Below are 15,199 nucleotides of genomic sequence, written 5' to 3' on the forward strand. Positions count from 1 at the left end.
CTACAGTTTTAACCCCAGGTGAAGTCCCAGCAACTGAAACAGAAAGCAGGACACATTTATAAATATCTGGCACATACCTTAAGTTCTCCTGGTGAAGTCCAAGAAAGACGACTGTGTTCCTTTGTGAATGCATTTAATTTCCAGCACACGAAAATAAACACTATACAATTGATGCACTGAACACTGATAGACTTTTAAAAATAAAAAAAATATTAATTTTGAAAATTTTCGATTTTTGAACTTTCGGTTAGGGGGAAGCAAACTGGGCCCCATCTTTTTCCGCTTGATTCTTGTAGTATGTGACGAGACAAACACGACGGTACCAAAATTATCGAAATTGCACCGGGGGAACATGGGTAATTTGGGTGATTTTGTAGCTTAGTTTGGAAAATGAAGGGGAGGGAGCAAACTGGGCCCCATCTTTTTTCGCTTGATTCTTGTCGTAGGTGACGAGACAAACACGACGGTACCAAAATTATCGAAATTGCACCGGGAGAACATGGGTAATTTGGGTAATTTTGTAGCTTAGTATTAAATTAAGGGGAGAGAGCAATCTGGGCCCCATCCTTTTTCGCTTGATTCTTGTCGTATGTGACGAGACAAACACGACGGTACCAAAATTATCGAAATTGCACCGGGGGAACATGGGTAATTTCGGTAATTTTGTAGCTTAGTTTGGAAAATGAAGGGGAGGGAGCAAACTGGGCCCCATCTTTTTTCGCTTGATTCTTGTCGTATGTGACGAGACAAACGCGACGGTACCAAAATTATCGAAATTGCACCGGGGGAACATGGGTAATTTGGGTAATTTTGTAGCTTAGTTTGGAAAATGAAGGGGAGGGTGCAAACAGGGCCCCATCTTTTTTCGCTTGATTCTTGTAGTATGTGACGAGACAAACACGACGGTACCAAAATTATCGAAATTACACCGGGGGAACATGGGTAATTTGGGTAATTTTGTAGCTTAGTATAGAAAATGAAGGGGAGGGAGCAAACTGGGCCCCATCTTTTTTCGCTTGATTCTTGTCGTATGTGACGAAACAAACACGATGGTACCAAAATTATCGAAATTGCACCGAGGGAACATGGGTTATTTGTTTAATTTTGTAGCTTAGTATGGAAAATGAAGGGGAGGGAGCTAACTGGGCCCCATCTTTTTTCGCTTGATTGTTGTAGTATGTGACGAGACAAACACGACGGTATCAAAATTATCGAAATTGCACCGGGGGAACATGGATAATTTGAGTGATTTTGTAGCTTAGTTTGGAAAATGAAGGGGAGGGAGCAAACTAGGCCCCATCTTTTTTTGCTTGATTTTTGTACTACGTGACGAGACAAACACGATGGTAAAAAATTATCGAAATTGCACCGAGGGAACATGGGTAATTTGGGTAATTTTGTAGCTTGGTATGGAAAATGAAGTGGAGGAAGGAAACTGGGCTCCAACTTTTTTTTCGCTTGATTCTTTACTATGGGATAATACAAACACGATGGTACCAAAATTATCGAAATTGTACCGGTGGAACTTGTTTAATTCGGGTAATTTTGTAGTTGGGTATGTAAAATCAAGGGGAGAGAGCAAACTGGGTCGATCTTTTTTCGTTTGGTTCTACTACTATGTGAGAAGTCAAAGACGATGGTTCCAAAGTTATCGAAATTGCCCGAAGTTTTCGAATTATCGAAGTTTTCGTGGGAACATTCGAAATTGTAGTGCGATCAATCGGTCCGCACAACTGTCATACTGACTAACCGTGAAATTACACAACAAATGGTTAAACGGAACAAGTGTAGTGCTAGTGAAGTTTGAGATATCTTATTCTCATTAGGAATTTAAATATTTTTCACATGGTGGACTCCCTAAATCAAATCTTAATATCTTTCCTATAACGTAATGAGAACAAGTAAAAGTTAGCATTTAGTGTTCTGGTTTCAAAATCGCTGAAATCCAGGGATCAAATCCAAAGATCGTCTATTTGTAGTAAGAACTGTTGTTCCACGAATTAAAAATTATATATCAATTTTACTGGCGAAAAATCTAATTGTCGATCAATTACCATTCATCCGACTAAATTTTTCAAATCCCTTCTCTACACATTATTAAATAACATTGCACAACATTATTAAATTATTATATATTGAATATTATTTCAAAATTCCCGTACATTTCACACGACATTAGATCAAATAATGCATTGCTGGTATTTTACTTGGGGCGCAGATTATTGCAGCACATTCTGTATTTGGTAACCCTGCTTCAAAGGATGTGTTGCTGTTAGTTCCACTTGCGGCCACGACCCGCTCACCGCTCGCTCTACCTGTAAAAGAAATGGTGCCCAGTTTCTCATATACTACAAGAATCAATCGAAAAAAGATGTGGCCCAGTTTGCTCCCTCCCCTTCATTTTCCATACTAAGCTACAAAATTACCCAAATTACCCATGTTCCCCCGGTGCAATTTCGATAATTTTGATACCATCGTGTTTGTCTCGTCACATACTACAAGAATCAAGCGGAAAAAGATGGGGCCCAGTTTGCTTCCTCCCCTTCATTTTCCATACCAAGCTACAAAATTACCCAAATTACGATGTTCCCCCGGTGCAATTTCGATAATTTTGGTACCGTCGTGTTTGTCTCGTGACATACTACAAGAATCGTGCGAAAAAAGATGGGGCACAGTTTGCTCCCTCCCCTTCATTTTCCAAACTAAGCTACAAAATTACCCAAATTACCCACGTTCCCCCGGTATAATTTCGATAATTTTGGTACCATCGTGTTTGTCTCGTCTCATACTACAAGAATCAAGCGAAAAAAGATGGGGCCCAGTTTGCTCCCTCCCCTTCATTTTCCATATTAAGCTACAAAATTACCCAAATTACCCATGTTCCCTCGGTGCAATTTCGATAATTTTGGTACCATCGTGTTTGTCTCGTCACACACTACAAGAATCAAGCGAAAAAAGATGGGGCCCAGTTTGCTGCCTCCCCTTCAGTTTCCAAACTAAGCTACAAAATTACCCAAATTACCCATGTTCCTCCGGTGCAATTTCGATAATTTTGGTACCATCGTGTTTGTCTCGTCACACACTACAAGAATCAAGAGAAAAAAGATGGGGCCCAGTTTGCTCCCTCCCCTTCATTTTCCATACTAAGCTGCAAAATTACCCAAATTACCCATGTTCCCCCGGTGCAATTTCGATAATTTTGGTACCGTCGTGTTTGTCTCGTCACATACTACAAGAATCAAGCGAAAAAAGATGGGGCCCAGTTTGCTTCCCTCTAACCCTTATATTAATACAGTATGCTAAACTTGCAGTTAACAGACTTTTCCAAGAATTGTTCTAATAGAATTTTCCAAAAATTGTGCTATATATTTTAAATTATGCTTTATTTTCTAAAATTATGCTTTATTATGCTTTTAAATTTAGTTTCTTTTGGACCCTAAGACAACCACAACCATGTTTAAGATACCAACCATATGTGTAAACTGCTATTATGCTTTTTGTGCTTTTAGGTTGCCCTAGTAATTATTAATCTCAGCACATCGAGAACTATGAATTCAACACTAATATCGTTTGTTTGATTATTTTTACACATCATCCCCCTCTCACCACCCCAGGTGCACTAACGGAAGTTAAAGGTAGACTTAAATGATATTATGAGTGTCGACAATCAATTTAGGAACCCAGAAAAAAACTATGAATTCGATACCGGTACTAATGTTACTCGGTTTTTTAAAATTATTTTATCATGTCACTATTCTCCCTGCTACCAGAGGTAATAATGGAGTCCGATTTTAGATTTGAACGGTATCGGAAGTGTTGCTCTTCATGACAGCAACTCCGAAACTATGGACTAGACACTAATGTCGTTCGTTTTCTATCATTTTATGTTAATCCATTCCACTTTCCCAGAGCGTGCTAAGGGGTCATACCCCCCTGCAGACTGGACTTAAAAGTAAGAGTGAACGAGAATGCTACCAATCAACTTAAAGACCCCGAAAGCTATCGATTCGACACTAATATCTGTCATTTTCCAATATTTTTACATGTCACAATGTCGCACTTCCCATCATTTTGCTCATATGGGCTGAATGTTAACTTAAAAGCCATTTGCAATATCACTCTTTACCTAAGCGACCCCGAACACTGGATTCGATAATAAAAGGTCGTTTTTTTATTATTATTATAAATATTATTTTTATGTTTCATTGTCACATTTTCCCTAGAACAGCTAAGGGGTTTGGCCACCACTGGGGCTGAAATTGAAGTTAACGGAATCAGATCTGCCACCAATTAATTTAACGACGCTGAAAACTAATGATCCGACACTATCATCGGTTGATTTCGATATTTTTACGCCACTATGTTACATCACCACTTGCGAGTTTAAATTGGAGTTGAACGGCGTTATATATATAAACCAGTTATATACCCAAACTTCTTGCTTATATTACTTACAGTCTGAAAAACAGTACTATTTTATACAACTGGTTTATTTTAATGTTATACATTCAGGGAATAGCATTCCATACCAAAAAGTTTGATCCAACCGGAATCGAACTCTTGACCTTACGAGCAAAGATTCTCTGTTTACCAGTGAGCTTACATGAACACTGGTGCAAATCTCCTTCTGAAGAAATATAACTGATATCCAAGACAACGACAATCCATTGTAAATGCTGTTGTTACTTTTCTCCTTTGTTCTTTATTCTAGTACGGATGCAGGAACTATGATCACTTCTTTCTTTCCACTGGAATGCACTCTTTACTAATGGAAACATAAATAAAGAAACTATGTCCTGACATGTATACACAGTTTCGAAATATCGTATCATTAATTATTTCAATGTTACTTTTTTCTACACTCAAGAACATTTCAACATATCTTGTAGCACTTAAAAGAAGAAACATATCTTCACATTTGTTCCCATTTGCAAAAGTAGGCTTGGGAGCTCAAAACTGACATATTTAGTTTATTATTTTTAAAGATACCCAATTTTGGAGCTAGAGAGATTTTAGCTCAGAACAGGGCCATAATCAATGTGCTCATTCCTTTTAGAATAGGATCTACAGGTATGAGTAAATTATTGAAGCGTCTCTTTAATCTGACATTGTTAAAAATACTTCCATTTTCAATACATGTTCGAAATTTTGGAGGGTTTGCACTGCAGGAAAGATCAATGACAAACACATTTGTAATGTGTGTGTTCAATATTATTTTAAAATAAAGAAATTTGAAGTAAAAACGTAATTTATGCGAAATTACGAAAATTACTAACTGTTGAAAAGGGTATTTTTCTAGATAGGGAGGGAATTCTGTAGTTCAACGTAGACCTTTACGTCAGTGAACAACGATAGAATCACATACACAATCAAAACGTCTAATCAAATTTTTCTAACATTTCTTATATCTCCATACTCCATATAGTAACTAAAGCAAACAGTAATAATTATATATTTAAAGGGACAAATTGGGATACGATCATAATGAAAATCGTGTCTTGTATTAGAACAGACATATAGGGCCTTATGCAGAGTCGTTTTGACGCACGATTAGAGCCATGCTAAAAAGTTCGACTAACATATGTCTCCTGCAGTAGTCAGGCGTTTAGTATGACGCTAACTATATGTCGAAATGACTCTGTATAAGGTGGATAGTGTGTAAGAAATCGGTAGCGCAGTTAGTTAACCCGAGAGCGTAAAATCAATCAATAAAGGTGACTGAAGACGGTTCTAGCCCCGTACACAGAAATTTGCTCACTATTATAATTGTTTATTATGTTGTTTTTTGTATCTGAAAACACTTAAACAATATGTCTGGATACAATATGTTTAAAACTCATCATATCAAGGTAAGAAAAGTGCCATTTTGAACCTGTGTTACTATTTTTCATTTTTGTTTCCAAAGGTTTCGTAAGTATTGTCTGTATGCTTATTGGTAAATAAAGAATGCTTCCCAGTAAAATCTATTTCTTAAAAGCAGTAATTTAGGGAAGTTTATGATCAATTTTCACATTACATGCCGTCTCAAAAATTATATAATTGTTTTGTCTCGTGGTACCACTACCTATTTAAATGCATTATAGAACTTACCTCTCTATCTATATCTATACAATATACTCTTACGTTACCTTACTGTCAATTTCTGCGAAGAGCAAAGTGAAAGGCCTCTTCCCTACGAATTTCAAAGTAAAATTTCACATGTCATGACCAGTCTCATACAGCTTCACTGTTGCATTATACAACTTTCACCTCAATAAATGTTTACAGTGAAAACTAAACACTTAATATGGATGTCTGTTGTGAAACAAGTGGAAACAAAATTAAATTCAATAATGCATTTAATTAGGAAGTGGTACCACGAGAGAATTATGTAATTTTTGAAATGACATGTAATGTGGAAATTGATTATAAACTTCCCTAAATTATGCTTTTAAAACTAGAATTTACTGGAAAACAATCTTTATGCACCATTAAGCATATAGACAATATTTACGAAACCTTTGCGAACAAAAATGAAGAATAGTAATACAGGTGCAAGAATTGAATATTTTCTTACTTTGATATCGTGATAAGTTTTAAACATATGTAGTAGTTTAATTGTTCTTCATCAAAACAATAAATACAAATAAAATAAACAATTATTATACAACATCTAACAATAAAGTTCGGTAAATGAAGTCGCTGTGCTCGACCTGGCAACACTGGCGCAACGAAGCACTGAACAGTAGCGACAGATGTTACCGTCATGGGTCCACCATTGTTTACTTGTGAGCACGGTTGCCAACCATACTATAATTTATCATGATATACGATAATTTGAACCTTAATGCTATATACGATAATGCCGTTGCGATAATAGGTAAATATACGATAATTTCAGATCGCACGCTTTTTTGCAGTTTTCGAATGTGCAAATAAATTGTAGGTGTAGAGTAAAGAATTATAAAACACACATGTCACTGAAGTTTTTAACAGTTATTCTCGCTAAAATAAATCAATAACGTTTTGAGAATTGGCAAATGGCACCCCTGCATCCATTCTTTAAATTCAGTTACATTATGAGGAGACGGGAAATTGTTGTTGTTCATGTTGTGGCAAGTGAAATTAAGCATAGTGTAATTTATGTTTCCCTTAGTACTTATATGAACGCATAAAATAGCTATGTAAAGTGATAGAGATCCTGACGGACCGTCCACTCTACAAAAGAAGCTATCGGTACGGGGTGAGTTGAAATTTAAACATTTAAAACATACATTTAGGAAAGAGTGGTTAATTAATGTTGTGTTCAATGACTGGTTAGAGCCTGTTAGTGATAGTGTGTATAAAGCCCGGTGTAAAGTTTGCAGAACGGAATTTACTGCTGAGTTGACTATAGTAAAAATCATACTAAGGGAAAGAAAAACATATTATAGAATCAAAAATTCAGTTTAATAATCGATGCCTCTACAGATATTTGACTACAACAAATATGTGTGTGTTTCTGTGAGATATTTCGATGAAAATAGTACGAAAATACGTACGAAAGTTTGACATCCATTACAAATTTATTGCGATAAAAAAAGCAGTCAAGTACAGTTAGTGATATAATGTTTCCTGCCCAGTGTGTAAAAAACTGTGTGGAATTTTAACCCAATGAATTAATGATCGCGCCAATGAATAAGTCAAACATACAGTATATGGCGATACAAATAGGGATAGAAAAAATGATATGGATAGTGACACCGATTTGGAGTTCGAAACTGAAGATTACTAGGTAAGTTTATTATATTTAATTGCTATTATTAGTAATATTATACTTATTTCTACAATTATGACGTTCATGACAAATATACGATAATTTTTTGTAATATACGATAATTTTAAAGACGAAAATCGATAATTTTGTTTTCCGATGTTGGCAACAGTGGTTGTGAGTCAACTGTGGTCTGTGTAAGATGCGTTATACTAAGTGAATGTTAGTGTGTTCGGTTTCAAACTGATAACAGTCAAATGAACGAACAAAGGATCAATTTGAAGTTTTGTTTTAAGCTTAGCAAGACACCGAAAGAAACCCGTGATATGCTGGTACAGATTTATGAAGATGAACCATTGACCTTGAGGTGTGTCTACGAGTTATTAGGCCGTTTTCCAGAAGAGCGGGTGTTTCTAATAATCCCCGTAGCGTAAGGCCGTCAAGCCCTCACACAGACAAAAACATTGAAAAAGTGAGGACATTAATCACGAACGAGCGCCGATTAACTTTGCGAATGGTTGCTAAGGAATGGAACATTAGGCGTGAATCTACGAGAGTTATCCTGACCAACAACTTAGGGAAAAAGGAAACATGTCGTCTCGTGCTACATTACTTGACTGATGACCAGAAACACTCACGTGTTCTTGCATCACAGGATTATTATAGCCATTGCGCATGAAAATCCAAATTTCTTGAACTGTATTGTTGCTGAGGATGAATCCGGGTGTGTGAAGTACGATGCAAAAAAAAAAAAAAAACGCCAAAGCATGGAATGATGTTCTCCTGCATCATCTTGTCAGAAAAGGTCAAAGCAGACAAATCACGCATCAAAACGATGCTAATCACCATTTTTGACAGTAACGGCATAATCCACAAGGAATTTCTACCTGAGGGAACAACATTAAATGCTGCTACGTACGTTGAAATTTTGAGACGTTTCATGAAACATGTACAAAGTGTAAGACCCCAGTACTCAGTACAAGGTTCATGGTTTCTGGTTCACGACAATGCTCGCCCTCACACAGCCAATATCGTCAGGCAATTCCTGGCTCAAAAGGGATGGTGTAAATTGACCATCCAACATACTCGCCAGATCTGAATCCTCCCGACATCTTCCTGTTCTCACGCCTCAAACTCGTGTTGAAAGGAGAGAGATTTGACGATATTCCAGACATTCAACGAAACGTTATGTGGCTCATGAGCACCATCCCCAAAGAAGACTTCTCAAAAAGTTTCCAGGACATGTACAACCATGCTCAGCGTTGCATAGCTGCGGGAGAGGATCACTTCGAAGGACAGTAAGGTAAGTTTCATTCATATTGTATCTACTTTCTATTTACGGGATCATTCACCTTACTTTATGGTAAATACATTTCTGTGTAAGGGGCCCGAGCTGTCTTGTCACTTGCAAAGGTCCAACAACTTACCTTCGCCTTATCTCCATTCACATACAACCATTACATACATACATTCATATATGTAGAAGCAGCAGTATTATTTGAACACAGCAAAAGAACAATCTAACAAGTTTTTACTGATTTATAGCAATAAAAGTGAACTGACGATTTCAACGTCAACAGAAACCAACACATACAAAATCAAAATTTCTTCTGATGTTTTAGTTCAGAAAATTAATGAAAGTTTTTGTTTTTATTTATTTGCGTTAGTAATCCGATTCCTTGAGGCATAACCCATGAAACCCTATAGTCGAGCAGATGGCTTTCAGTTGACCGATGAATTGCCTGAAGTTGTCAGAACATCGAGTTAGTGTCATTTCTTGATCTACACCTAAGGTTGCTACCCGTTTATTATATGTATATGATGCGTTACAACCAATATGACCAAAAGCAACGACTGTCCCCGAAACCATGGATACAAATTCATTACATTATTCTTGAAATGTGCAGAATTTCAGCAAAACGTGTGGCAGAGTTTGTGGCCATTTCTGTGGAACACGTTGGTAATATAATTCATAATGACTTCTTCATGCGCAATCTCTCGGCATAATGGGTTTCCGAAAATCTGTTAGATCTAAAGACTGAAAGAGCGACTATATCAAGGGGAGTCTTCTCCCGTTTTTCCGTAATTCCGATCAATTTGGCATAAATAGTAATCATGGATGAAACATGGTTCTACCACTGCGATCCTGAAATAAAACCACACTCAATGGAGTGGCAGCACACATTTTTTCTCGACCCAAGAAATTGAAAAGACATAAGTCTGCTGGGAAAGTGTTTGCAACATTCCTTCGGGATAAGGATGGAGTCATACTCATAGGCTACATGTCCAAGTTTCAAACATAGAATGGAGAATCTCTGATTATTACAAAACTGAAAGACAAAGTGCAACGCCACGAAAAACGAAAAAAAGAATTCTGTTTTTTCAGGAGAATACACCTATATATCAAGCATTGCAAACACAAATGACATTGCATTCTCCTTATTCCCTACATTTAATTCCGTCCGATTATTACTTATTTCCCGAACTCAAATAACACTTGAAATGATGCTATTTTGGATCTAGTAAAGTTAGTATTGCGAATGGTGGAACAAGGAACAGTTTTCAGATTTTTTAACAGGTCTTCAGAAACTAGAGCACCGTGCAAGGAAGCATTGACCTTAGGGGGAAGAATGTAAAATAACTAAAATTACTCCATTCTACCTGCACTCCTTCTCTGTTGGGCTACGAAATTTCCAGTGACTCCACGTACATTTCTGCTTAATAGGGTGGACAATATGGTAGACGTCACATCAGTGCTTTGTAGCAAAAGGGAGCACTATTACAAACCAATTACTAACTGAAGATCAGCACTCTGGGGCAATATTTGCAGGTTTTTTAAGGTTTCTTAAAGATTTTTCAGAAACTATTGAAGATTAATTTAAGAAAAAGTCAGCATGATATTTGAATCTTCCCCTTTAAATATCTGGAACGTTTTTTTTTTCAAAATTCTAATTTGTACCTGTATAAAAAATATTTTTTTGGGTGCCAATTTTACCCCGTATTGGGTAACTTTGGCAAGTAATTTATAAGGCTCGTTTTTACAATACAAAAATTAAGTGAAGAAAATTACAAAACTAGAGTGTTGAACAGAATTTGAAGTGCTCAATCAGAGAGACACATTGAACATTCATAATAGGGATCTGTAGTATTCTCATTACAATTGCCACACACCTAGTTTAAACAGTGCACACACTGAACCCAATCCGGAGCTTAAAAATACTCCAGAGAGAGGAACAAACGTGACATTTGTCTTCGTTTGAGGAGATCTTCGCAGCCGAAGTCGAAGGTTGTCCAGGATCATCTTGGCTTGGCTTCCTGACGAAGCAAACTCTGCACCTAAATTTGCACCCGGAATAATCTTTCCTCGGTTCTTTCGCGGTCCCTTCTCTTTACCTCTTAACTCCTGTAGCATCTCTTGAAGACATTTGTCCAGAGAACTTCTAATTGATTGTCACTCTTCTGCAGTTAGTATTTTTTGCAGAACAACTAACGGATTAAGCGGAACAAGTTCAATAGCTCGAAATCCAGATAGCACAATGTTCTCCTTAGGTCTCATTTCATCTCAATGTCTTCTTAACAGCAGCGGAAAATGCTCCTTGGGTAAACATCCTGATACTCTGCTCTCCTTCCTCCATTTGCTTAGGATCTTCCTCCAGATGATCTTCATGGGACGAAACACAGCCACGTCTAGAGGCTGTGTAATACGTGTAGAATTCGGAGGTAACGTTGTGAAGTAATTTGATTCTCCTTGCAGGCTTTTATTAGAGTAGGTGAAAAATGTGACCCCAAGTTATCTCCAACTTCCAATTTCTTTCCGTCCGTCTTCTGGACGTGTGGTACAAGGATCGTGAAAAACCAGAGCTCAAATGTTCTGGATTCAAACCTACCAGTGTTTGTACAATCGTAGAAAGTTCCTACAGGGCCACCCTCTGTCCAGCCTTTATAAAGATTTTTGGCTTTGTACACAACAAATGGCGCTAGCAGTTCTCCGCCTGCAGCGATGCTCACCAAAAGGGATAAATTCATTTTAGAATGATCCTGCACTCTCTCCACTCTTTTCATATCCCGCGTTACCAACACTTTCTTCGAACCAGGGTCGTCCGATAAGTTTGTTTAATCAAAATTGTATACTAGGGAAGGCTCTACTGAATCTAGCGCATCCTTTATTCTGGTAAAATAATCTGCCAAGCTGTACGTGTAACAGATGATCGAGATTTCTTAGTATTACTTGCAGTTCTCAATACAATATCCTTCTTTTTGGGAAATGAATATATGAAATTGTCTCCTGGCAGATTTTTAGAAAAATAGGGTATTTTTACCCCTTTCTTATCCAAATACTTTTTAACCATTATATGCAAATCAAATGGCAATCAATGACACAAGGGATAACCCCATTTAGCAACCTCCACCATAGTATTAACAAGCTCTGTTTCTTCCTCTTTCGTCAAAGTTGGGGGCCTTCCTACAGTTTTAGTACATTGGCTTTTTAAGTGATTTTGGATTGTTTCCCCTGCTTATATTATATTTTTTGTTGGCTTCATTTTGTGACATGCTGTTTCCAACATCCTGAACTGCCCTTTGTAGATCTTCATCTTTAGAAGGCTTATATCTTCTCTTTCCATTTACGTTCTGACCATCTTGAAGGAAAGGAAGAAACACAGCACACAACTGACTGTGACTCCAGTCTACTTTGTAATGAACCTGGAAAGAGGCTAGAGTTTGTAAAATGGCGGTATCGTTCCTATTGGCAGTAGTAAAAATAATAACAATGTACGGTACTGTGTTTGTCTAATTGTTGGTCAATGCTGAAGTAATTATTGGAAACCCGATTTAAAAAAAAAAAAAAAAAAAAAAAAGCTAAAAGGAGGGAGAAAATTTTGCTTAGAACAACATTGCCAAATTTACCCCGCTCTATGCCAATGTTACCCCTGGGTGCTAATGTTCCCCCATTTTACGGCACATTTTATTTTATTGGGAGGTAATCAGTTTAACCCCATACATTTATTATTATTATTATTTGCAACGAAGGAAAGCACAACACTTTTCATCTTCTCCAAAGCTTAAACTCTGGTACTTACAAATTAAGCTGTTGCAAGCCCATCCTATGAGCAAGGGCGCCGATTTCTCTGTAAATTGGGGGGAGGATCCATCCAGATGCAGAAGGCGTATATATATATATATATATATATATATATATATATATATATATATATATATATATATATATATATATATATATATATATATATATATATATATATGTGTGTGTGTGTGTGTGTGTGTGTATGTGTTTGTGTGTGTGTTAGAGAGAGAGAGAGAGAGAGAGAGAGAATTTTAAGACAAATTGCATTCAAATTATGCCAAATATTGTATATTCATAAATACAATGCAGGGGCCCAAGCCCCCCGGACCTCAGGATCGACGCCCTTGCCTATGAGTACTGAATATTTAGAATAATGTTTTAGAATATGTATAACCATTAAATAAAACAAAATGTGTAACTGAAAACTTCAAATTGGATTAACTAATGGTTTTTACCTTTCATTTGTTTCTAATTAAAGTTGATCGAATGCTAAGAAAATAAATCGAACAACCGACTACTAAAATTTACCGGAAAAGCACTAAATTAGAAAATAGAAATATACGTGCATATTCAGGCCCTCAAAGAAGAAAGGTTGAGCAATAATCCGCCCCATAGTAAATGCATGGATAACACAATTTGACAATGAGATTGGCTAAGATATTGATGTATAAAATACCATACTTAAAATGTATTAATGTTCCATGAGTCTGGGGGCAGTCAGGGGGCAACCGTCGTCACTGTGCATAATTGGTTATTAAACGACTTGTAAGTTGAGAATAATAAATTAGTTTGCCTTTAATTACATATAGTGATAACGTTTTTTCATTGTCCTTCGTGGTTGATTGTTTTTTTCTTTAATCTAATTGCCAGAGTCTTTCCTTGTTTTGTTTCAGCAATCAACGTCGCAGAAAATAATAATACTGTGGTTATTTCTAACTCGGAAAACAAACAATGGATATGTACTACAAATAGTCTGATTAGCTGCTATTCATTTAAGAATGCTACAGTAACAGTGAATTTGTTTGCAGAATATACAATAGATATTGTCGAAGTGGAACTAGCTGGACAAGGCAGTAAGTATTTACAAAGGAAATATCCAAACTATTAATACCTATAACATTTTTTTACTATTTCTTTCTTGATTTTCTTTGATTGATCTTGGTAAATAAATTAATTCCAATATATATACAGTTAATTTCGAATTGTCAACCGTCGTCTTCCAAGAATCTGCTTTGATTTCATTCAGGAAAGAAAATAAGCCTACACTAGGAAGATAAAAACGGTGTAGCACAACGAAAGGTTGCGTTAGATGACTTGTTTTCAGTATACATTATTTCCATTATATCAAGTACAGATTATCTAATCTATCTTCTTCTAATATAAATAAAATAAAGAGTTTGTTTGTGTGTTTGTCTGTCTGTCTGTGTGCGTCCTGGAGACCAGACGAGTGGAGAGTAACCAAATTTTGGTCAAGGATGCACGTGCCAGATGTTATAATTTGTACTCCGTGCCATTTAACCAAACTTCATTTTGTGCTCACTTGGCAACACTGCATCATTATGATGTTATTGAGCATGTCTGTGAGTACAATGTTTGCTTACTATACTGTTGTGTAAGTGTCATTTTAATTACTCTAATCATTGTAGAGTTCTTTCTGTGTCAGTGTATCTTTTGCATTGCTATCTTAACATGATTCTTGATCCTTCGTTCCTCTTTATCTCCTGTGTTTCTGGGTGTCGGTCCTTAAACCTTTGGATTTCTCACTTTTCTTAACTCCTCTATCGATTACGCATTGTTTGATTTGGCAATGCTACTATTAATATAAGATGTTTCCTTGTCAGCAAGTGTTGCATCCTCTCCAGCGGTTTCCAAGAATAATACAAGCACTTCTTTTAAAATTGTCTTGCAAATTATTCTACATATATGACTCAAAGCTAACATAGTCTTATCTAACTATCAAAATTGATGGACTGCTTCAATAAACCTATTATTCTGTATCAAATTAAAAATGAACGGGAAAGAACCTCATCAAATATTTTTTCGTTATACATACTTCCGAATGTCGAAAGGAGAGAAGAAAGTTTAGTGATAATGAAAAAATCGAATTCGACTTTCAACTGGTTTACACATTTCATAGCTTATAGATATCGAAAAAGTAAGTTTTCGACACGTGTCCCTCTCTTCGTCCATTAGTTCAGATGTACTCTCGCCTAGAGGCCATACCGTTCAACATATCTCAAGCAAATTCTAAATTTAAGGTTCATATGTGATTTTCCAGAGGAGGTCATCAGATTTTATTTCTACCCCTAAAAATGGGGCGAGTCAAATGAAGGGTGATTTTTTCCTTCAAAAACGGCTTTAACGAATTTGTTTATATTTCATAA

General features: G+C 36.5%; 1 protein-coding gene across 3 annotated transcripts in view; it reads left to right on the top strand.

Moving 5' to 3' along the window:
- LOC145676206 (uncharacterized) overlaps nt 1-15,199 on the top strand; it is a 631,920-nt gene that overhangs the window by 195,143 nt on the left and 421,578 nt on the right. For 2 of the 3 annotated variants that reach the window (XM_081747127.1, XM_081747125.1), the window contains exon 3: nt 13,709-13,888. The exons of the other annotated variant lie outside the window; for it this stretch is intronic. In XM_081747127.1, the coding sequence (XP_081603253.1) occupies nt 13,709-13,888 (180 nt within the window). The remainder of the gene's footprint in view (nt 1-13,708; nt 13,889-15,199) is intronic. 3 annotated transcript variants of the gene reach the window in all.

The sequence above is a fragment of the Thermobia domestica genome, chromosome 18 (assembly GCF_964235325.1).
Source record: "Thermobia domestica chromosome 18, izTheDome1.hap1.1, whole genome shotgun sequence".
Lineage (NCBI taxonomy): Eukaryota > Metazoa > Arthropoda > Insecta > Zygentoma > Lepismatidae > Thermobia > Thermobia domestica.